General features: G+C 38.0%; 1 protein-coding gene across 1 annotated transcript in view; it reads left to right on the forward strand.

Annotated features, from left to right (window-relative positions):
- Arhgap32 (Rho GTPase activating protein 32) overlaps window positions 1–22,495 on the forward strand; it is a 119,147-nt gene that overhangs the window by 13,292 nt on the left and 83,360 nt on the right. Inside the window, exons 3-4 of the mRNA XM_028776217.1 lie at window positions 18,134–18,225; window positions 19,354–19,438. Of these exons, the coding sequence (XP_028632050.1) occupies window positions 18,134–18,225; window positions 19,354–19,438 (177 nt within the window). The remainder of the gene's footprint in view (window positions 1–18,133; window positions 18,226–19,353; window positions 19,439–22,495) is intronic.

A 22,495-nucleotide genomic window follows, 5' to 3' on the forward strand; every position in this document is an offset into this window, starting at 1 on the left:
GGATGCTGTAGTAATACAGGAGACCAGTGAGGGATGCTGTAACCAGTAAGGGATGCTGTAGTAATACAGGAGACCGGTGAGGGATGCAACAGTAAGCCAGAAGTGATAATGGTCTGACCCAGGATAGCAGCAGACACAGTAAGAACTGGTTAGAGTGCAAATCTAGTCTTTATAGATGAAAAGGATTGTTTTTTTACTCATAACTGTGAACAAAGAGTATGAGCTAGGGATGTCAAAGATGACTTCATGCTTGTAGACTGATTAACCTGAAAAATGGAGTTTATTGAGTTGCTGGGAAAACATTGTAGTTGAGAAATAAGTACAAAGACCATCAGGGTAGTTTTCCAGGAAGTCTGTTTCAGCTACTCATTTAATTTATATAGAAAAATCTATAATTTGGATTTATTAGTAAACATAATGAAATTCTTTTTATGAGCTATAATACTATTTTCAATTTAGTTCAAAGTTAATATTTTCTTTCATAAAAATGTAGTATAAACACTCATCTATCAATGATGGTCTATGAGAGTTCAGAAATTCAGTTTGTAAAAGGTCTCTTCCTTCAGATAGATTTGCAACTATTGATATCAGGTCATAAGAGTAATGGTCTTTTTAACTGTGGACTAAAAACCAAGGACTTTCTGCATTCCTGCCAAGCACACTGGGCTCTATCCTGAACTCCAAGCATATGATGTTAATTGATCAAATTTTGTTACTTGCATTTATAGAGTCATTAGTTTTTATTTTTCCTTTAATATCTCATTCTACTACATATTAACTACTTCTCAATGAAATTTAGTTAGAAGCACCTCATAACAGTTAGATAACATTTGTAACATGGAAACTCACTTTGCACATTCATTGTGGTCAGACTATTCTGCTCTGAGCATATAGCTTGAGTCTGAAAATTATTATCATTGCAAACTTGCATGGGAAGGAAAATCTCCCTTCTTAATATATGATAGCTTGAAAAGTATATATAGTGGCTTGTGAATACTCATGGCTCTAAGAATACTAGCCTTTCACATTTTCACATGACTTTTTATAAACTAAGCTTTGCCTTGTAATTTTAGGTTCCGTTCCTTTAGAAATATCAAGACTGTCACAAAAATAAGTTACCAAAGATTTTAGTGTTCAGTATAGAGGTTGAAATATGTCCAACCAAGCCTTTTTTCTGCAATACACATATTTCCCCCAAATCAGTTAAAATATATCTTAGTAAACTTTACTTTGGGTTATATTGAACTGATGTTTGTTAAAGTTATTTGTGAGCAATCTATCCTGTAGATGTCCCATACATATCCCTCCCAGGGTTCCAATGCTTCATCTCCTCCAAACTCAGCAGCATCTGAGCCATGTTGGTTACACTTACATTCATCAAGAAGGAAGAAACACAATTTGCTTATTTTATTTTAATTTTTTTTAACCAACTGCTGATATTATATCAAGTCTTCAAACAACTATTTTCCCTAGATGGAATTAAGCCAGTTTGTATTTTCTGGATGAATTTCTTGGGCTGCTACAGTTAATCATAATTGAGTTGATTTCATTGAAAATCAGCGTTCCTTGTTCAATTACCAGATGAGCTACTTAGAAAAGCTACTTAGGTTACAATCTTGTAATTTTGTGAAGAAATTCTAGATGATATCTATACTACATGGTGTTTTGTCTTTGATTTTTCTTTTTTTTAAAATTATTTATTTATTTTATGCATATGATACACTGTAGTTGTCTTCAGACACACCAGAAGAAGGTGTCAGATCCCATTACAGATGGTTGTGAGTCACCATATGGTTGCTGGGAATTGAACTCAGGACCTCTGGAAGAGCAGTCGGTGCTGTTAACCTCTGAGCCATCTCTCCAGCCCTTGGTTTTTCAGATAGTTGTTTTTCTGTGAGTTGAAAATGTAGAGTGTATAGCTTAACAATATTAATTTGTTTTTAGTTCACCATGTAATATTTTGCTATTTAATTTAATTAAAAAATAGTGGTCACTATTCTTCCTCTTGTATGATACTCAAAATTCTCTTTTTTTAATTTTTACATTTTATTATTATCTCTCTGTCTCTGTCTCTCTCTGTCTCTCTCTGTCTCTCTCTGTCTCTCTCTGTCTCTCTCTGTCTCTCTCTCTCTCTCTCTCTCTCTCTCTCTCACACACACACACACCATGTATGCTGTGTGTGTATACATGTTCCATAGATAATGTGTGGAAGTTAGAATGTTACCATAGAAGTTTGTTCTTTCCTTCTATCTTTGTATGGGTACCAGGGGTCAAATTAAGGTGATCATATTTTCGTTGTCGGGCAGCAAGTGCCTTTACATGCTGAGCCATTTGTCCCCATTGTGAGATTTTTATGTGACTTTGTTTTTATTTTGTAATTTGATTGCATGGTTCTTGAGTATGAGCTTTGTAGATAACAACACCGTACTGTAATATAAGAAAGCTGGACAAGCCTGCTAGATGAAAGGCTTTCCAAGTCTTCTGGAGTTAAAATTGTTCCTTAATTCCCATAGTATGCTGTTTATTTCTGTACTGTAGTACTGATCTCAGTGTATGACTGTACTCAACTATGAACTCTTGCTATCCTTCTGAGAAGGGTGAGATCATTCTTTTTTATTTTTTAAGATTTATTTTATGTACATGAGTACACTGTTGCTGTCTTCAGACACACCAGAAGAGTTCATCAGATCTCATTACAGATGGTTGTGAGTCACCATGTGGTTGCTGAGAATTGAACTCAGGACCTCTGGAAGAGCAATCAGTGCTCTTAACCACAGAGCCATCTCTCCAGCCCCCAACATTAATTTTAAAAGAGGATACAATCATGACTTTCAGAAAAAATAAAGACATATATAAGTTAATTAAGGAATCCTTTAAGAGTTATGTTAGAGTTCTCTAGAAGAACACATCTGTTATAACAAATATATAATAAGAAGTGATTTATTAGAAAGTATTACACAATACAGCCTAGTTAGCACAATGTGCTGTCTTCATATTGGGGAGGCTGAGTACCAGTTTGGCCCGGAAGATTTGGGAGATTCCTAGAGAGTGACCGGTCTTCAGTCCAAGGTGGAAATTCAGAAGTTAGTGAAGAAGGGCAACGGCAGCAGCAGTGAGCGGTATTGAACTCCTGAACTGTCAGACCACCTTGCCAGTGAGCATGAAGGCAAGGATGCAAAAAGCAAAAGCTTGTCTCTTGAACCCTTTTATATCAAGGCCACCACTGGAAGGTGCCACCCACTTTTGGGTTGGGTCTCCCACTTCAGTTAGTCTCACCGAGAAAACATGCCACACGTGTGCCCAGAGCCTTGCCTTTCAGGTGATTTCAGATCTCGTCAAGTTGACGTTTGCTCTCAGATGTTAGAACTCTTTCAGAGATCCAAAGCAGCTTCATTTACAGACCTGTGGTGCTACAATACATGGAAGTGGATGAAAATTGTTCCGTTCCAGTAGACACAATTTGTATCTCTTTTAACTGGAGATAATTTGAATTACTTTCAGTTTTCTGTAAATTGACTTCCATCTTTACTACATTTAAAATAGTCAAAAAATTCAGTACCATTACTAATTCAAGTAATTCCTAGAGGCAACAGCATTCCATTTAAAGAGTATTTAGTAGTTTAGTAATTTGTTTGCTCATTATTGTCTTTTCTCCTTTATAGTTTTATAACTTCCTGTAGATCTACATCGAATTTGTGAATAGAAAGACAGCATTTTTTTTGGTAGTAGTCCACTCACTCTGTATTAAAGTGTTACATTGAATATGTACACAAAATTACTGAATTCTGTCTTTAGAATGCTAATTAATGTATCTGAGCACATGTGGAAGTTACTTCTTATATCACCTATCAGTTCCTTGTTATAATCTCATTTAGTGTTCTTAGTTTTCTCATATGTAAGTTCCCTGAGGGCTGTTGCTACAATCCTTCCATTAAAAACATCACATTTAATAAATATCGAATTTTTGAATGACAAAAGTGTACAGGATCCTTGGGGGTGCAGTTTACTTGTTTACATACTTGCCTGGCATTCATCAAGCCCAGAGCTTGATTCCCCAGGACCACATAAAACCAGGTGTGGAGACTACCACACATAGTCCCAGAATTCCCAAGGTAGAGACAAGAGGATCAGAAGTTCAAGGTCATCTTCAGCTGTGTAGCAAGTTAGAGGCCAGTCTGAGTTACACAAGACCCCGTGTCAGAAAAACAGAGTGAGGGCTGGAGAACAGGCTTAGTGATTAAGATCACGTACTGTTCTTCCAGAGGACATGAATTTAGTTCCCAACACCCACACAGCAGTTTCAAATTATCTGTAACTCCAGTTCCAGGGGACCTTACACCCATTTTGGACCTCAGAGGGCACCAGGCATGTACATTGTGCATCAACATACATGCAAGCTAAATACTCATCTACTTAAACATAAATAAATCTAAAAATTTAAAACAAAAGAAAATCAAAATGCAGAGATGAAATATGGGCCAGTATTTTACTAACCTTTCTCTAGAACTTCATGTTCACTCCAAATACTGAGTAAAAATGAAGCTTGCACTGTTTTCTCTCAGCAACTACTTAAATGAAATACCACTTTGAAAAAAAATTAAGAGAAACCTTTCAGAATTTTTCTCTAAAACAGTTCCACTTAGTTTTTGACTTTGTGTAGAAATTAATGGGCATAAATGTTAATTTGTATGGTACAATGAAAAAGTTAGCTTTTCATCAACATTTAAAGAGATCCAGAAATTTATAAACTGATGAATTTAAAGAATTTAATATAAAGACACTTTAAAAATTAAAGCAATAGTTAACTCTAAATTAATACTCTGCTTCTGATATGATTAGCTACTCTTCATGATTGCTAACAAAAATCATTATTTTGAAAAATCCAATCCTGAGGCTGTGAAGCTGGCAGTCCTTGTAAACTACTTGCCACATGATTTTGAGGACCTTAGTTGGATCCATGCATCCACATTAAAATCTGGGTGTAGTCATGCTTGCTTGTAATCCCAGTTGCTGAGGCCTGTGTAGCAGGGTGCTGGGAACCTGTCTGGGAGCACAGGGAAGAAGGCACTTAAGAGACACAAGGAACTAAAGTCTGGGATCCAGTGAGTGGTATGCTACTGTGGAGATGACCCGTAGCCCTGGTACTCAGCACTGTATCAAGCATGGCAGCCTGTGAGGAGTAGGGTTAGCTAATCTTAGTAAGGACTCTGCAGGGGAACAGAGTCAGGAGGATGTAAACAGTCATCTGAAAGAGGAAGCTGCTGCAGGAGCCTTTTGCACATGTTTTTAGCTAAGGTCACATTCATACTCTGGCCATTCATACTCTTTCCTGCCCATTCATACTCTGGTCAGTGGAAGTCCTTTCCATTCCTAGAGTCTGAGGCATCAGTGCCCCTTTCCTGGCCACACTCATGTCAACGGTACACATTCAATGAGGACTTCCTCCACTCTCCACACTCAGCACTTGGGAGGCTAAAAAAGGCTGGTTTGATTAACATCAAGTCTAGCTAAATAGGTGAGCTCTGGGTTCAGTGATAGAGCTTGTCTCAAAGAAGGTACAGTGGGGGACAACTGAGGAAAGACACCTGACGTGATCATGTGCACAGGCACATACACATACAGATGTGCACAGGCACATACACATACACGGAACCCTTCTCACAAAATTAAAAACCTAATGTAGACATAGTGCCTATAGTCTCAGCAACTTAGGAAACCGAGTTGGAAGTTCGCTTGAGTCTAGATTTGGGGGACAGCCTAGGCAACACAGTAAGACCCTACCTACCTCCACTTCTTAAAACAATATGAAACAAAACCAGTGAACTAAACAAACAAAAATACAGATATAGAACCTTATTAAATTATTAAAAATAAATTATTTGTAGTTAGCATTGAGATTATTTAGTAATTGTACTGTTAGGATCTTTTGACCTCTAACATAAAACAGCTGAAGTGTTTGTGTGTGTGTGTGTGTGTGTGTGTGTGTGTGTGTGTGTGTGTGTTTGATTGTAGTGGTGGTGGAGGAGGTTTTTTATTTGTTTGTTTTTTCCCCCCTGTTTTGGACAAAAAACCACCCTGACCATCACACTTATGTTCCTTCAGTTATTTAATGGTTTTGTTATTCATTTTAGGTTCAGTATTGGAAATACCTAAACCAAACAATATGTGACATGTGTATTAGCATCAGGGTTTTAAAAACAGAATGCTTCAGTGCACTCGGGAACCAAAAGGCGGTTGGATTTAACAGTGCAGCGTGGAGCATGCCAGGCAGCAGTGTGAATTTCGATGAGCATGCTGCGTTAATAATGCTTTCTGTTTGGAACATTTTTCACTTCAGTTTACTTTTCAGTCATTAAAATTAATATGTGGTCAGCAGTCTGCTACAAGCAGGTCGGTAAATAAAATTATTGATAAGACAACAGATAGTTGCTCTATAAATACCTCTGTTAACATCTATATCCCTGAAAACAAGACACAGTTACATTTTCTAAACTATCACAGTTTTTAAAATTAAGGAAAACAATCAGTGTGTGTAGTATTGTCAGCTCTGTATGTGTGAGTTCCACCTCCTCTATCACTTAAAGACACAATACACACAAAACCCCTGCAAGCCTACACTCAGCTATTCATAAAAGTGATACCTTACAGCTGTGTTTCCTTTCCACTACAGCTCCGTGCTTTCCTTTATGTTTGTTCCCTCCCACGTCTTCACTGCTATTACTGTGCACGTGGCCTGCATGTCCCTCTCCTAAGAACATTTGAGCATCATGAAATACAGATTTTTTTACACATCTCATCTTTGGGACTCCTTGCAAGAGCCTTTCCTTTTCCAGCTTTATTGTTTATGTTAACCTACTGACTTTATTTTATCCATATTAAACACCTTGTAATGTTATGAATCAGATAATTTAAAGTCCTTTCCTCCTTGATTTCTTGCTCTATCCACTTTGACTCTTATACAATTCTCAAGGTGTGTTGAGCATTTAGTTCATACCTCGGAGGAAACCTTGTAACCCACCACACTTGTGTTCTTCCATCATTTTGATGCCACCACACTAGATTTTGATACTATTTTATGTTCAGTATTAGAAATACCAAAAATGAGTTATAGATGACACATGTGGATATTGCATATTTGTGCCCACACCTTTGTATGCCTATACCTATGTGTGCCCATGCCTATGTGTGCTCCTTTGCCTAAAAAGTGTTTTTTTCCAGGTCATTGCAAGTCTCACTTCCTCATCTTTAGAGGTCTTTATTCGTACATAACCATCTTAGCAAAACAGTAACCCTGCACTCCTTTCTGATTCTGTTCTATTTTTTTTTCCTATATTACTTACAAATACGGAATTTTATGTGATTATTTGCTTCCCCATTGCAGTGTGAGCTGTGTGAGTAGAGCGTTTAATTATGGTTAGTTACTGCTTTGTTTTCAGTAAATATTTGTTCAGTAAAGGAAACTGCCATTCTTCCCCCCACCTTTTTTTTTTTTTGAAACTGCCATTTTTTATCCAAAGGAAATGGCTTTTTTTCCCCCTTAGAACACTACCTTTTCTCATTATCTTACTTTTTGAACATTGTGCTGGTTAGTTTTGTCAACTTGATTCAAATTCAAGTCTATGGGAAGTCACCTGGGAAACATCAAATTGATAAATGTCTTGATCAGATGGTACCTCCAGACTATTTCTAACCTGCTAGTTCACAAATAATGACACGGACACTTTTCATTAATTATGAAAGCTTGGCAGTTGCTTAGGCTTGTTCCCAACTAGCTCTTATAACTTAATTAACCTGTTTATACTAATCCACATTATGCCACATGGCTCATTACCTCTCCTCAGTACCAGCACATGTTTCTTCCCTTGCCTCTAGCTGGCAAATCTCCTGTCTCCTCTTTCCTAGAGTGCCTATGTCCCGCCTTTCCTCTCCTGCTTTGCTATAGGCCATCCATCTCTTTATTAAACCAATCAGAAGGTGATGGAGAAGATGTTTACAAACGGAAGCTACAAAGACAAGCTTTACACAGTTCACAAGAGATAATCCAAACAAGATGAGCTGTAGGCGTGTCTATGGGGGCATTTTCTTACTTGCTAATTGATATCTGAGGACATAGTCCATGGTGGGAGGTGCTATTCTTAGGCAGGTGTGTCTGGGCTATATCAGAAAGGTAGGTGGACAATCCAGAGGAAGCAAGTTAGTAAGCCTCATTGCCCCAGGTCCTGTCCCCAGGTTTCTTTTTTTTTCTTGAGCTTCCTTCAATGATAAATTGTAACCTGTAAGATGAAACAAATCCTTTACTTCCCAAATTGGTGTTGACCAGTGTTTTGTTTTGTTTTGTTTTGTTTTTCCACAACAGATAACAAACTAGAACAGACATCAATAGAAGTTTTCTTCTTTGTTGCTTTCTTTCTTTTTCTCCTCCTTTCTGTAAAATAATAGTTAGATTTATTAGTACTATTTAAAAGGTTGTCATGGGCAGCTCTTTGAACTCCAGCATTTCTCCTTGTATTGCTTACCTTTCCTATAAAGCAAACTTGGATAGAAGACCTGGATTATTCCTTTAGAGCAATCTTGATGAACAGGTGATTTTGTTTTTGGAGTGTGTTTATGTATATGCCTGTACACATTTTACTTTTACTTAGTGGAGCTAATGTGCAATATGTAATTTATCGTAGAATAGATCACGATTACTTTCTAGTATCATTGAAGAAAATTAATTTTAATAAAGTATCTTGGGCAGGGACGATGGGTAAGTGAGTAAATTGCTTGCAGCTTAAGCATGCAGATCTGAGTTCAGACACCCAGGATTCGATTTAAAGCCAGATGTGCTGCCTGTGACTCCAGCACACGTGATAAAGATAGGCAGAAACAAGAGGAACTTGGAGTCTTGCTGCCCAGTTAGTATAGCTGAAACAGTGTGGTTCAGTGAGAGACCCTGTCTCAAAAAACCAAGTGGAGAGCAATTCTAGATGCCACTTTGGTTAACCTCTGCCCTCCACGCACATGCGCACACAGGCGAGAGTAATTCCCCCATGTACTTGTGTGCACACCTCCTCACCTGAATAAAATACTGGTAAAGGTTGTAGTATACTGTCCTTCTATTTTCCTGGAACCTTTTATAAAGTACATGATGACATTATATGTATTATTGGGACCAACTCTAATCTGAAGAAGCAGAATTAGTGTAAACTACTATGGCAGTGATGTAAAGAAGGGATGGAGAAGATGAATCTCAGTTATAAAAAAAGCATAAAATTGCTAATATGTAAATGTGCTAATTTAGGTTGATTAACTAGCTGTTGCCTAGCAGAGGAGTTGTGATAATTATCCTAATGGTACTTGCTAATAATTGTAAAAATTATTTTAAACTTTGCCTTTGAATAATTTCCCTTGCTGTTAATTGGTTCTCTGAGACGTTTCTGGAAGTGAAGCTTAAGGCAACTCTTCTGCTGCAAAGCAGGTGCTTGTATCATCATGACTCCTGTTACCCTGGTCTTCTCATGCTTTTGTTGTTAGTTAGAAATAGATAATTGAACCGAAGGAAAAACATATTTTACGTACGGTTATTTGTAAGACTTATAAATTGTTCAGGGACTTAAACTCGCCTTCAGCCTTCTTTGATTTCTGCTTCTGGTTTTCAGTACATGTCTGTCGATGAGTCTAGGTAATTTATTAGCTGTTGTGTTGCTGGGTCTAGTCTGTGGTGTCCAAACATTAGAAAATATACCTATTACCATTATTTATCTCATAGAACTCTCCCTCCCTCTTCTCCCTCCCTCTTCTCCCTCCCTCTTCTCCCTCCCTTTTTTCCCTCCCTTCCTTAACTATGTAGACTATGTAGACCAGGCTGGCCTCACAGAGGTCTGCCTGCTTCTGCTTCCTGATTAAAGGTGTATGCCACCCTACCTGGCTAGGTTGTCATGTTAATAAACTTGTTAGTAAATATGCTAGTTGTTATCAAATGTGATACCATCAATAATGCTAAGCAGAGTTTTAATTATGTAATTTAATTTGAGTAATGCCAAACAGAGAACTCTAGGCAGCATTCAGAGTCATAGTGTGAATATCAAAAAAGTGATTGTGGCAGTTTTCTTGTAAATATTCACATGAACTCATGATATTTAGATGTAGAAAAGTTTATTTATTTTTTGTCCAGACTATATGGGGATAAGCTTCCTAGAGAATAAAAAATTGTCAAGTCTCTTGAATAAGTGAAGAAAATTATTACTATTGTGTTGTCTGTTTTTGTTAAATATGTATATTTTGCATCCAAGTCTTCTGAAAGTATTCAGAACATACTAAATTATTCTTTCTGTGGCATATTTATCCACTAAGGATTCATCATATAGTGATGCTGTCACTTATTGTAATACACTCTAGGTTTAATATGTTTCTTTTCTAAGGTGTTATAATGATTATTAAATTTTCCTTATTATCTTTCGTTTCTTTGTCAGAAAGGGGACAATATTTGACTAAATATATCTTCAAAGGTATCTGTAAACATTTGTCATTTCATAGATACCTTATGTATGTTCTTGTTGTCTTTTCATGATAGCATAAATTTTATATTAAAATCTCATTTATTTAGTAGATTATATAGATATACATAGAACTTTGTGCAGGGTTTTGTGATTTCTTTTCCTTTTTTTTTTTTTTTTGACATCGAATTAGTTAATTTATTATTGTGACCAAAAGCATCTTACAGAAGAAAGATTTGGATTTTTTTTAGGTTTCAGAGAAGGAGTCCATAATGACAAAGAAGGCATGGTAGCAGGCAGTTAGAACAGGAGGCTCTCTGATCACCTTTCCTCACATAGGAAGCTTAGAGTGTGACCTAGAAGAGGGACAAGGCGACGGACTATTAAAACCTTCCCCAAGTGACCTATTTCCTCTAACACTGCCCCACCCATTAAAGGTTCTATAATCTCCCTCAACTGCCTCAACCAATTTGAGACCTCATGTTCAAATGCCTTAGTGTGTGGGACTATTGCTTGTTCAAACCACTACAGGATGTTTCTTGGTATATTTAGCACGATCTGCTCTCTATTTCATGATCCTTCTGTCTCAGCTTCCTGAATCCTGGGAATACAGTAGGCATGTGTCACTAGGGTTACTATTGTTGTGATGAAATACTATGACCAAAAGCAACTTGGGGAGCCGAGGGTGTATTTTACTCACAGTTTCAAAGGAAGTCATGACAGGAACTCAAGGGAACCTAGAGTCAGGAGCTGGTGCAGAGGCCTTAGAAGGGTGCTGCTTACTGGCCTGCTCACCAAGGCTTGTTCAGTTTGCTTTCTTATAGAATCTAGAACCACCAGCCCAGGGATGACACCACTCACAATGGGCTGGACCTTCCCTCATCAGTCACTAATTAGGAAAATGTTCTATAGTCCTGCTGATAGTCCAGTATTATGGGGTGGCATTTTCCCAATTAGGGTTACCTCCTCTCAGATAACTACAGCTTATTCAAGTTGACATGGAATTAGCCAGCACAGCCGTGTGACTGGTTGTATAGGTGCAGCTCTGTCACATAGAGACAACTCTTAGAATTTCATTTACTATTTTTCAATAGTTAAAGATCTAGAACATTTTCCTCTTTATATTTTAGGCAGAAATGTAATTTTGATTATGAAGAAATAATATTCATGACATTAGTTTAAAAGTGTCTGTGTTCTCTCCTAGTGTTAAATACAAGAAACAAACCGAATCTTCAGAAAGTTAAAGTGGAAAATGGCAACTCATAACTTGTTTTCAGATAGTTTTATCTCGAGCTTAGGGGCTGAAAATCGTTGGCACTTATTATTTCTTTTTCTGTAAGTTGGGCTAGTGGAATGTTTTCTGCTTTGGGTCTCAAAACACAGAAACTAGCACCCACTGGGCTGAGCTCTCAGCTCGAGGTGCCACGGAACAGTTAACTTCTTGCCTCATTCAGGTGGCCAGCAGAAGGTAGTGCCTTGTGAGCCTAGGTGTGAGGTCCAGGTTTCCTTCCTTGCTGTCAGAGAGGAACATGTCTCTGTTCTTGTAAGTGATCTGAATTACTCTCAAGGCCTTTTCAGCCTTTCAAAGACAGCAGGAGTCTTCTTTGACTTTCATCTCTGTTCCTAGCTTGACGAAATCTACTCTGGATTACTGTACCAGATAAATCTGGTATTTCAAGACTGACTGATCTAAGCCTTTAAGCTCATCTACAGACTCACGTCACTGAAGTCCCCTGATAGAGGCGGTGAGGGAGAAGCAGGCAGAGGGCTTGTTTTAGAATTTTACATACAGCAGTGTTACGTTTGCTTTTGCTTTTATACATCACCGTGTATTTACCATATTTGATAATATTAGTTGGTGAAAATAGACATAGTGCAGAATTTTAAATCCATCAATATCCATGAAACCAATTGCTTGGGGTAATTTAGGTATTTAGTATGTCGCTATTGTTAACACAAGACAGCGCTGTGGGGGGGGGCGGGGAGGTGGCTCAGCGCTTGCTGCTGTTCGTTCAGAGTACCTGAATTGATTCCCAGAACAATATTGTAGCTCACAACTCTGTAATTGCAGTTCCATGGTATCCATGGCCTCTGGGCACGGGCCTCCTAGGATACTGTACTCACCTACACACCCCCCACATAGACACACACACACACACACACACACTTGCACATAAAGATAATAAAAGTAAAAAAGATGATAAAAAAGAGTTAAAAAAAACTAGTACTAAATGTATTTAATGATTATACAGTATCCCATAAAATATAAGTCCTAAATTCAATTTATATTTTTAACTTTAGTGAGTAGCTTTATGATGATCTTTTTTCTTTTTATTCTTAAAACAGAGAATTGCTGACTGAAGGATATAGAGATCCCCAAATTACTTGCCAATTTAATTACAATATTGTGACTAACACTGCTCAAACTGCTGCTTCTTTCTTGGCCTCGGTTTCCTTGTGGCAGTGGGGCGGCTGGATCATTTTTCTTTCAGTTCTATGACATGCACTTTTCACACGGTGTGTTTATAGTTTGTCTTTATTCAAAAGATTGGAGGGACCAAAGGAATTAGATGTGATCCAAAAACATTACATTCATATATTTTATTCTCAGAGAATAAAGGTTTTAAAGTCTGTTAATACTTGTTAGTGTTCTGATTCATGTCAGTAGGGAGTTTTACTACATGTTGAAGAAGATTCCCACCCAGAGATGATGCAGAGAGGTTGGGGTTGTGCTGAGGAGTGACTGTAGAGGTGGCTTTCATGTCTACTGCAGAAATACATTACTGCAGAATGACATTGCAGTTAGCTGGGCAGCGTTACCAACCACTTTATTTGCACAGGTGGTCACCAAAATTGGTTACTTGAAAGACTCTTCTGTCATCTGCCTCAGTGGGAGGATGGTAGAGTCATTTTCAGGGGGTTAGGCGGCAGTTAAAGCAGACAGGACAAAACACTGTTTTCCTATTTTTGCAGGCTTTTCCAAATCAAATTATGTTTTACTAGAATGGGTCAATTCTTCCTTATTGTTTAACTAGCTCAGACTATAGAGCAGCAAGTGCTTGTCTTGTTGTAGATAGTATTTCTAGAGACTGTACTGGCTTTTTACTGGAAGAAAATCCCTTGGATTAGATTAAGCTTCTAGTAGGATTTTGGCCTCAGTTCATGTTACATGAATTCTTGTCAAGTGAAGCGTGCTCCCCAACCCCATCCTTACACAACAGAACTTTTACCATGGATTTAGGGCTCTGCTTGATTCTCAGTGAAGGTGGCATTCGTTTTGGCATGTCTTGCAGCAGCACGCTGACGTTGTTCACCTGCAGCATTCAGTGTCACTTCCCTTCCAGTTGTCTTCTCTACAGTTGATGAACATGACACGTGCTTTTTATATTTTCATAAGAGTGTTCAGAATGGGATGAAAGCCGTGTGACAGCTACCTGCTTCCTGTTACACATCCTTGTGCAGACTGACACTTTACGTTCAGTATTTAGTCAGCTCTCAGCTGTGTTTTCATGTAGAACTCAGTTCAAAACCTCATCAGTACAAACTCCCCATACACTAGGAATATGCCTTGCCATGGCTGAGATTCTTAGTGCCTTCTGCGCTTGTCAGTCCTGCCGTGGAGCTGTGTGGAAGCACACACACCATCCTCACATGCACAGCGGAAATGACTACAGATTTCTCCTCAGATCCTCAGTTCTGTATTACTGTTTCTTACACTGAAGAACTTAGGCTTTCGGTGACATTAGTAGTTGCTTGTTCTCGTTAATCTTCTATGTTTATTTCATTTTAAAATTTAATTTTATTTATTGTTACTGTGTTAATGCTTGTGTGTGATGTGCATGTCACAACAAGCATGTGTGTGCTGTGGCATGCATGTGGAGGTCAGAGGACAGCTTTGAGGAGCTGGTTCTCTCCTTGCACTATGGGTTCTGGGATTGAACTCAGGTGGGCAGGCTTGTGCTGAGCCATCTCATTGGCCTATCTTACACCCCTAATAATTTGAAAATGAGAATATGCGCTTTATAGAAAGCAGTTTGTTTCACTTCTAGGAAATATCCTTGGAGGGATATACTGTTTTCTTATTGCCACTTGAAGTAATCCCTCTTTGCCTAGCCACTAACATATAATTAGGATCATTTGTTTTACTTCATTTCTCTATTTTTAGAGAGTGCTGCTTTTCCCCATTTTAATTTATTTTTACTGTTATTTAACTCATTTATGTGGCCTCAAGATCTCAAAATAGGAACAATCTGTCTTTTATCCTTTTTTCTGTCTTCCCCAATGGTAAACATTTAAATTAGTTTTTGCCTGTTCTTCTAATTTTGTTTTTTAGAGCAAAACACACATGCATATCCATATTTACTGTTTTTAAGGTTGCATGGTGAAGACTTCTTCACAGCAGTAGATGGGAGTCTTCCTGGTTGCTTTATAGCCATGATTAGTCCCTTGCACGGGGTCAGCATTGCTGTGCTCATCTGGTCCCCTGCTAGTAGAAATCTACAGTGTTTCTGATTCTTAGTTACTAGAAATAGTCTTGGAATAGTATAGCCTTTTATGCAGGTGACAGTTTGTTCTTTTGCCAATTGTAAGATGAAAATGGCAAAAAGAAAATCTTGGTAGGACGTGATAGGACTGAGATGAGTGTCTTCAGCTTCACAGTCTCAGCTGTAAGTGTCGCCAGACACTCTTGTATGCAGACATGTTGAGTTTTATCACATAAATTGTATATATTAAGTCTGTACTATAATGTTTACCCTATTCATTTCAATTATTAGTAAGATGGAAAGATATTGTATAGATTAAAAATATTATACCCTTCTTGTATTTCTGGAATAAAGTCAATTTAGTTAGGATGTATTTTTATTAATAAAATGAGTTTGTTTTGCAACTGGTCTATTACTTTCTATTTTACTGTTGTCTGCCTTTTCACCATTTAATTTTTATTTATCTTTTAATGGAAGTCTAGTTTACATATGGGAAGTAACTTCTCCATATGTAATAATTATATACATACATATACATACATACATGTATATACATTTAAAATCATATATCACATAATTTTATACACAGACACAGACACACACACACACACACACACACACACATAAAATTTTACTTGTTTTCTTGATTTAAACATAGGATGTTATGTAAAATTCAGGGAACTCTTGAATGCCTCTCAGTCAACCTTTTCTATCAGATGTATCTATTACTCCCATACAAGAAATCCCACAACATGGCGAAGGTCTTACCATTCCTTCAGGGTCCCTGGGGCTTCTAGCCTTAGCTCAACAGTCCACCACCCTGTATCCAAGGATTATCTTACCACTTCTTATCCTTCACCAGTTATTTCCATGCTAAAATATCTTAAAATACCAACATTTTAAAAAGGAAAAAGAGGGAATCACCTACTAAACAAGTTGGCAAACTTATTCTTAAAGGGCCATCTGGTGCATATTTTAGGCCTGTGAGCCACAGTGTTTAGGCAGCTACCCAACTCTGACCAAATACAGCCACGATCCAGTAAAGGTTACTGCAAAAATCGGGGACCTACAAGTTGAGTTCTACAGCATTTGACTTACAGCCTGTTGCCCAGTGAAACCATTACTCAACCAGCTTTTGTGTGAAGTTGCCCAAATGGTTGCCTCATCTGTCTTGAAGGCTTAGAGCTTGTTTTGTTGGCTTAGAGACACTGACTTTGTGGTCTACGTTTTTATTTCACTGAATATATTAATTGACCGCACAGTTTTCATTTTCTATCCATAACAGAAGAGAGAAGAAAGTAGCAAAGGAGGACATTTCACAGTGACCAGAAACATCAACAGATGGCTCCAAGCGATAATGGCCCTATAGCCAACAGTGGTGGGAAGGTGACAGCCAGCACAGTTTTCACTAATGCCCAGACTAGAGATAAAAAGTGTGTGATGTCATAGCCGAGGAGTGAGCAGTGTGTTTCTTTACACTCACACACATGTACACTCTGTTTCTCTCTCTCACACAGTGTACTCTCTCACATACATGTACACTCTCTAATAAATGTACACTGTCATACATGTACACACTCTCATACAGTGTACTCTCTCAGTACATACTCTCATACATGTACACTTGCACACACACACACATTCTCACACACATACATCTTTTACACATGTATACTCTCGTACATGTACATACTCTCATATATACACACACACACACACACACTTTCACACATGTATACTGTCTCTCACACACAACTTAAAAAAACACAGAAAGATAGTTTCTTTCTTGTTTCTTTCTTCCTTGAAAAGAATAAAGGAACGTATAAGAAGATTGGCCTTGAAATAGTAGGTCTTAAAATAATAGTTAATATTGCTAAGGATTAAAAAAGATCAAGAACAATCAGCTCTGCTTGCGATACCATACCAAGAATCAGTTCTTACAAGGTTCACACAGTCACCTCATGAGTTGAAATATTTTTAACATTATTCAGACTTCACACTCATACACACACACACACACACACACACACACACACACACACACACATACTGACCAGTTTTTTCATAAGAAAAAAAATTAATTTAGTTAAGGTTGTGATTCTTGAGCCAGGAGGCTAAGGCAGGAAGACTGTGAGTCTAAGTCCAGTCTGCGCTGCCTAGATTTTGTCATTTCTTTTTTTTTTTAAGGCTGTGAAAGGTGGTAATTTTCTTCTCAGCATACCTTGAGTGCGTATCTGATAATGCTGAACCAGGTGACATATTCTGCTTTTCTGTTCTCAGGATTAAGTTGTATTAAGCATTAATATTCTGATCTAGGCTTAAGCATGAATTTACTTATGACAGATACTTGGGCTTAAATTTTGTCTTTTTTTTTTTCTTCAGACTGTTATGAAACTCTTGCTTTTAGATGTTTTTTAGACAGCTGACTGTTTCACTAAATTTCAAAATCCGCTGTGGCAGATTGAGGAGTGTGCTGGCAGTACCACATACTGCCTTCAAGGTTTGAAGTAAGAAATACCTGTTGTTCCATTGTTCATAGGGCCATTTGTTGCAAAATGGGCCTCACTAGGTGGTAGTGACACATATCCTTGTTTTTTTTTTTTTGAGATTTATTTATTTCCTATGAATACACTGTTGCTGTCTTCAGATACACCAGAAGAGGGCACTGGATGCCATTGCAGATGGTTATGAACCACCATGTGGTTGCTGGGAATTGAACTCAGGACCTTGGAAGAACTGTCAGTGTTTTTAACCACTGAGCCATCTCTCCAGCCCCATAGTACCATTTTAAACTTTGATTGGTAATTGTAAGGTATCCAGGATTATTTCATCTTAGTAACTAACTCCTAGGAGCTGTTTTAGTTTGTATTAAGAATCTTAATAGCTGATTATAAAATTTTATGACATGAACTTGAAATTTCTTATTTTTACAGTAAACTTTCTTTTATATGGCACGTTCAGGTATTTAAATCTAATATTTTTGTTAGCTTATTCTGAATTGCTAATGGTCAAGCAAGTTCATCATTTAATGGAAAATATATAACATCAAAACATGTTTCTATTAGTACAGGTTGAGAAGAACTAGTAGAAATTTATCCGTAACCTGTTTTTATAAGAGAAGTCTCAACACTAACAGAATCACCATAGCTTTTCTTTTTCGTTTTTCCTAAGGCAAGAGGAGCAGATGTCCCGGAGATCCCTGGAGACCTCACTCTTAAGTCGTGTGGCAGTACAGCGAGCATGAAGGTTAAGCACGTGAAGAAGTAAGTGCCGCCAGGAGTGGCCTCCAAGCACATTCTGCAGATGGATATCAGTTCTTCATTTCTTAGAAACATTTTATTTAGCTTTGATCTTCCTATGCATATAACACTATATATTGTATTGTTAAGCCTTGCATTGAAATTCAACAGTGAACTGAACAGGTCTATATGCAACTCACTTTCCTGAAAATACACTATATTTTTCATCCTTATATATTGTTGCTTACTAAGTTGCATTTGTCTAACAAGAACATCTAGAGCTGGCCTCTTTACCTCTAATGCATAATCTCATTTGTTAAGGAAAATCGGCCTTTTTGGTTGAATTATGGAATCCTAGGTTTGCTTTTCTGAAAGAGATATTTAGAGTTTATTGCTATATGGATTACCTGAATCTTTCCCTTTGTTTTTCTTTGTTTTCTTTTCCTTCTTCCCTCCTTCCCTCCCTCCCTTTTTTCCTTTTCTTTTCTTCCTTTCTTCCTTTTTTTTTTCTTCTTTTTTGGAGACAGGGTTTCTCTGTGTAACAGCTTTGGCTACCCTGGAACTTGATTTGTAGACTAGGCTGGCCTCAAACTCTCAGAGATCTGGCTGCCTCTGCTTCTCCTGTGCTGGGATTAAAGGTGTGTGCCACCACACCTGACTCCTGTGTAGTTTTAACAGGAAACCCAGATTTTTCCCTTGGTAAAGGAGGACTAGATCAAGAAATAAACTTGAGGTATAAGTCTAGGGAAGACGAGGATAAAATGTTGGTTCTGTACCCAGGTCCACCCCTCCTGGACTGATGGGCTGTGACAACATTCACAGGTAAATTCTGCTGTTCTTTGTGTTGTGAACTCTGCTGCTCTGCAGAAGCTGCCAGTTTCTAGTTACTTTGCCAAAAGTATGCTTTTCTATGAGCGTTGACTTGAGGCAAGATTAAGAGGCTCAATGTTTTATTTTTGGTTCATATCTATCCACCCAATGTAGTATTCATCTGGTTACGTGTGTTTCTGAACAGGTCTGTGTGTGTGTTTGTGGCCCACTTGCATGTGCTTATCAAGTGTTTTTGCTTGCATGAGCTCTGAAACCCATGATCTTTCGACTAATTTTTAGTAGTCAAGTATCTTGTTTCATACTTACTTTCATGTATTTTAGGTTACCCTTCACCAAGGGACACTTTCCAAAGATGGCTGAATGTGCACATTTTCATTATGAGAACGTGGAATTTGGCAGCATACAGGTATATTTGAAATATTTCCTATATTTTGAATTGAGATAAGTGATATTTATGTTATTTTGGTATTTATTTATTGCTGTAAGTTATTTTCTTTCCTGTTTATTAGTACTCAATGCTAAGGTGATATCCTCTTTTAATCCCCACACTAATGTGTATCTGCTACGGAATTCTTTGCCTCTTTGCTAGTTGTCATGTCTCTATGTCCATGGGTTTGCAATGTAGCTTTGTGTTCTGAAATTATGTATCCTTGCTACCACCACCTTGGTTGAGTTTTGAAATCTGGAAGATTGCAGAGCTCCCACTTGATTCCAGTGTTTTGGTTATTGTTGTCCTCAGCATTCTCACTTGGCATCAAATGGAACACTCTGCTGATAAGTCACCAGCAGCTTAATGTGAAAAATGAAAGATTTAAAGGGGGCAGGTTTTGATTAATTTTTAAAAACTGTTTTCCCAGGGCAACAAAAGCTATTTTTGTTCGTCAAGATAGTTGAATAGAAAAAAAAAAGACCTTGATTTCTACACACCACATAGAGAAGTTTGCCACATGCTAATTTAATTCTGCATTGTCCAGAAGGAAGTCATCCAGAAGTGATTATACGTGTCACAGTGTGCTACTTTTCCCAATTGCATCGTAAAGCCTAGTTAGGTGGGTTTGATCTATAAGATTTATGGAAGCTCAGGATACTCTGTTTCAGATAATTGAAGTTTAAGATGCAACAGAGATTTTTAGCACTTGACTGCAAGTCACCGAACAAACGGTGTTTGTTTGTTTGTTTAATACTTGTATCTTTAGTTACTTTTTTATTGCTGTGAGGAGATACTGTGACCAAGACAACTTGTAAAGAGATCATTTAATTTGGGGCTCATGGTTCCAGAGGGTAGTAGAGTCCATGGTGCGGAGGGGAGCATGGTGATAGGCAGGGATGGTACTGGAGCAATAGTGAGAACTTATGTATTGAGACAATGGGAGGGAGGGAGGGAGGGAGGGACGGAGGGACGGAGGGAGGGAGACAGACAGACAGAGAATGAGAACACTAACTGGGAGCAGCATAGGCCTTTGAATCGTCAAAGACCACTCCCAGTATCACACCTCCTCTAAGGCCAAGCCCCCTTTCCTTCCCAAACAAACAGTTCTACTAACTGCAGAACAAGCATTCAAACATGTGATGTTATGGAGATCATTCTCCTTCAAACCAAAAATGATAATTTTGTTCCAGAAGAGCTGTTAAAGAAGCTAGTACTAACATACTTTTCATTTTGTGACTATGAAGTGTTTGAGTGATTTAACTTCTTTGCATAGCTTCACTTTTTGTTTTTTTTTGTTTTTATAACCTTGAGATCCCAATACATCTCACAGACATTAGGAAGAGAAATAGTAGTCTAGAGATCTATAGCAAAATTGAGAAAAGTATTTAAAATGTTGGTATTATGTAACAGGCCAGAAGGCTTTAAGGTCTCTGATTTTAAAACAAAACCAAAACTGTTATTGATAAGCATATAGAATGGAATTACAGGCTTTAGTTAGTGTTAGCCTTTCTACTATGAAGTTAAGGACTTCCTGATCTTGAGTAAACAGGTCCTGTGTTTCATTTCCTTCATTGCTCAGGTGCATGGGGTTGTAAGATATTATAGTACCAAACTTGCACGTTTTGTCTTTTGATTGAAAGGTGTATAATGTGTGTATAGATATAGATTAGGTATAGTACTTAGCTGGGTTTGACTTTTCTGAGATAGTGTTAGTGGCTGATTAGAAGGTTCAAATCTCTTATGTGAAGAACTGTGTCATGAAGGAAAATATTAGGTAGACTTTCTGCTGGACACTGTCCCATTACACATATTTCTGTCCTTATGCTTCTGCTACCTGTCAACTAGAAGAGAAAGGAGGAGGGAACAATGAATGCTAACTTGCGTTGTCATTCTTCGAGTCTGCAGTGCAGGAGTGAGGGTTTTCTGGACTACGTTGGTGTGTCAGGAAGTTTCAGGAGCGTGGGTATGGGGACAATTCATAGGAACCAGCTTTGTTCACCTTACGAGTTAACTCAAATTCTTCTATTATGTGTTGGCCATGCTCCATTTGGATGCATTCCTCTTGAGAAGCCACTCTTGTCAGTTTTGTCCAGTTTGTTTTCTGCCTTTGGAGCAGGGTCTTTCTGACCACTTCTCTCAGGTTCTGTGTCTGATGTGGTTCAGCCTGAGTCATATCTAGGAAGGAAACATGAGTTTCCATGAGCTGAGTTTCATAGTAAAAGAACTATAACAGCCACCTGGCTTGGTTGGCTCTGTTGGTGATTTTTGATTTGCTGTTTGGGCTTTAGCTTGTATATGGTTTAGTCTGGTTGAATGCCATTTATAGGAAAACCAAACACAGTAATACTGACCTTCAAACAGTTCTACATTGTTTCATACAAACAGTTAAAATAAGGCTTGTTTGTCTCAGCTAATCTCTTTATCACTTTATAAGGATATTGCTTTCTACGGCAGGTAAACCCTAGTACACTGATCCTAAGCATATTTTAGGTAAATGAATCTCTTACGTGTAATTGAATATGAGATTGAAAATACATTCTGAGGAACAAACAAGAAAACTCGATAGAATGTGCCTAGAAGAACTGATCAGTCTTGTTGGGCAGCTCTATTACATGTCAGTAGGCTGTTCACACTGTCAGTGGCTGGCTCAGGTGTTACCTTCTAGTATGTCCCAACTCTGGAACACTTCTTCAGTCATTTGCCTTCTTGGTTTAAACTTTGATCTTAGGAAATTCTTTGGGACTTACAAATTTCTCTACATTTCTATTTCTCAGCTCTTAAAGTCGAGTAATTATAGTTGGCTGTCACTCCCTAGTAGGATGGAAGATGTCAATATTTATTGGCCATTACTGCTATTGTGGGGCCCGATCCTAAGTGTGGTTTGTATACTCAGTCAGACTTCATTGGAGAATTTTGAATTTTTCAACCATTGACAGTTGGAGGTGACTTCTGGGTTAGGGATGAAGGCTTGTGTCCATTTTCCCTGCCAGTACCAGGATCTCATTTTGCTTGGCCCTGGGCAGTTGCTGCCGT

This window comes from Grammomys surdaster, unplaced genomic scaffold (assembly GCF_004785775.1).
Source record: "Grammomys surdaster isolate TR1022 unplaced genomic scaffold, NIH_TR_1.0 266, whole genome shotgun sequence".
Lineage (NCBI taxonomy): Eukaryota > Metazoa > Chordata > Mammalia > Rodentia > Muridae > Grammomys > Grammomys surdaster.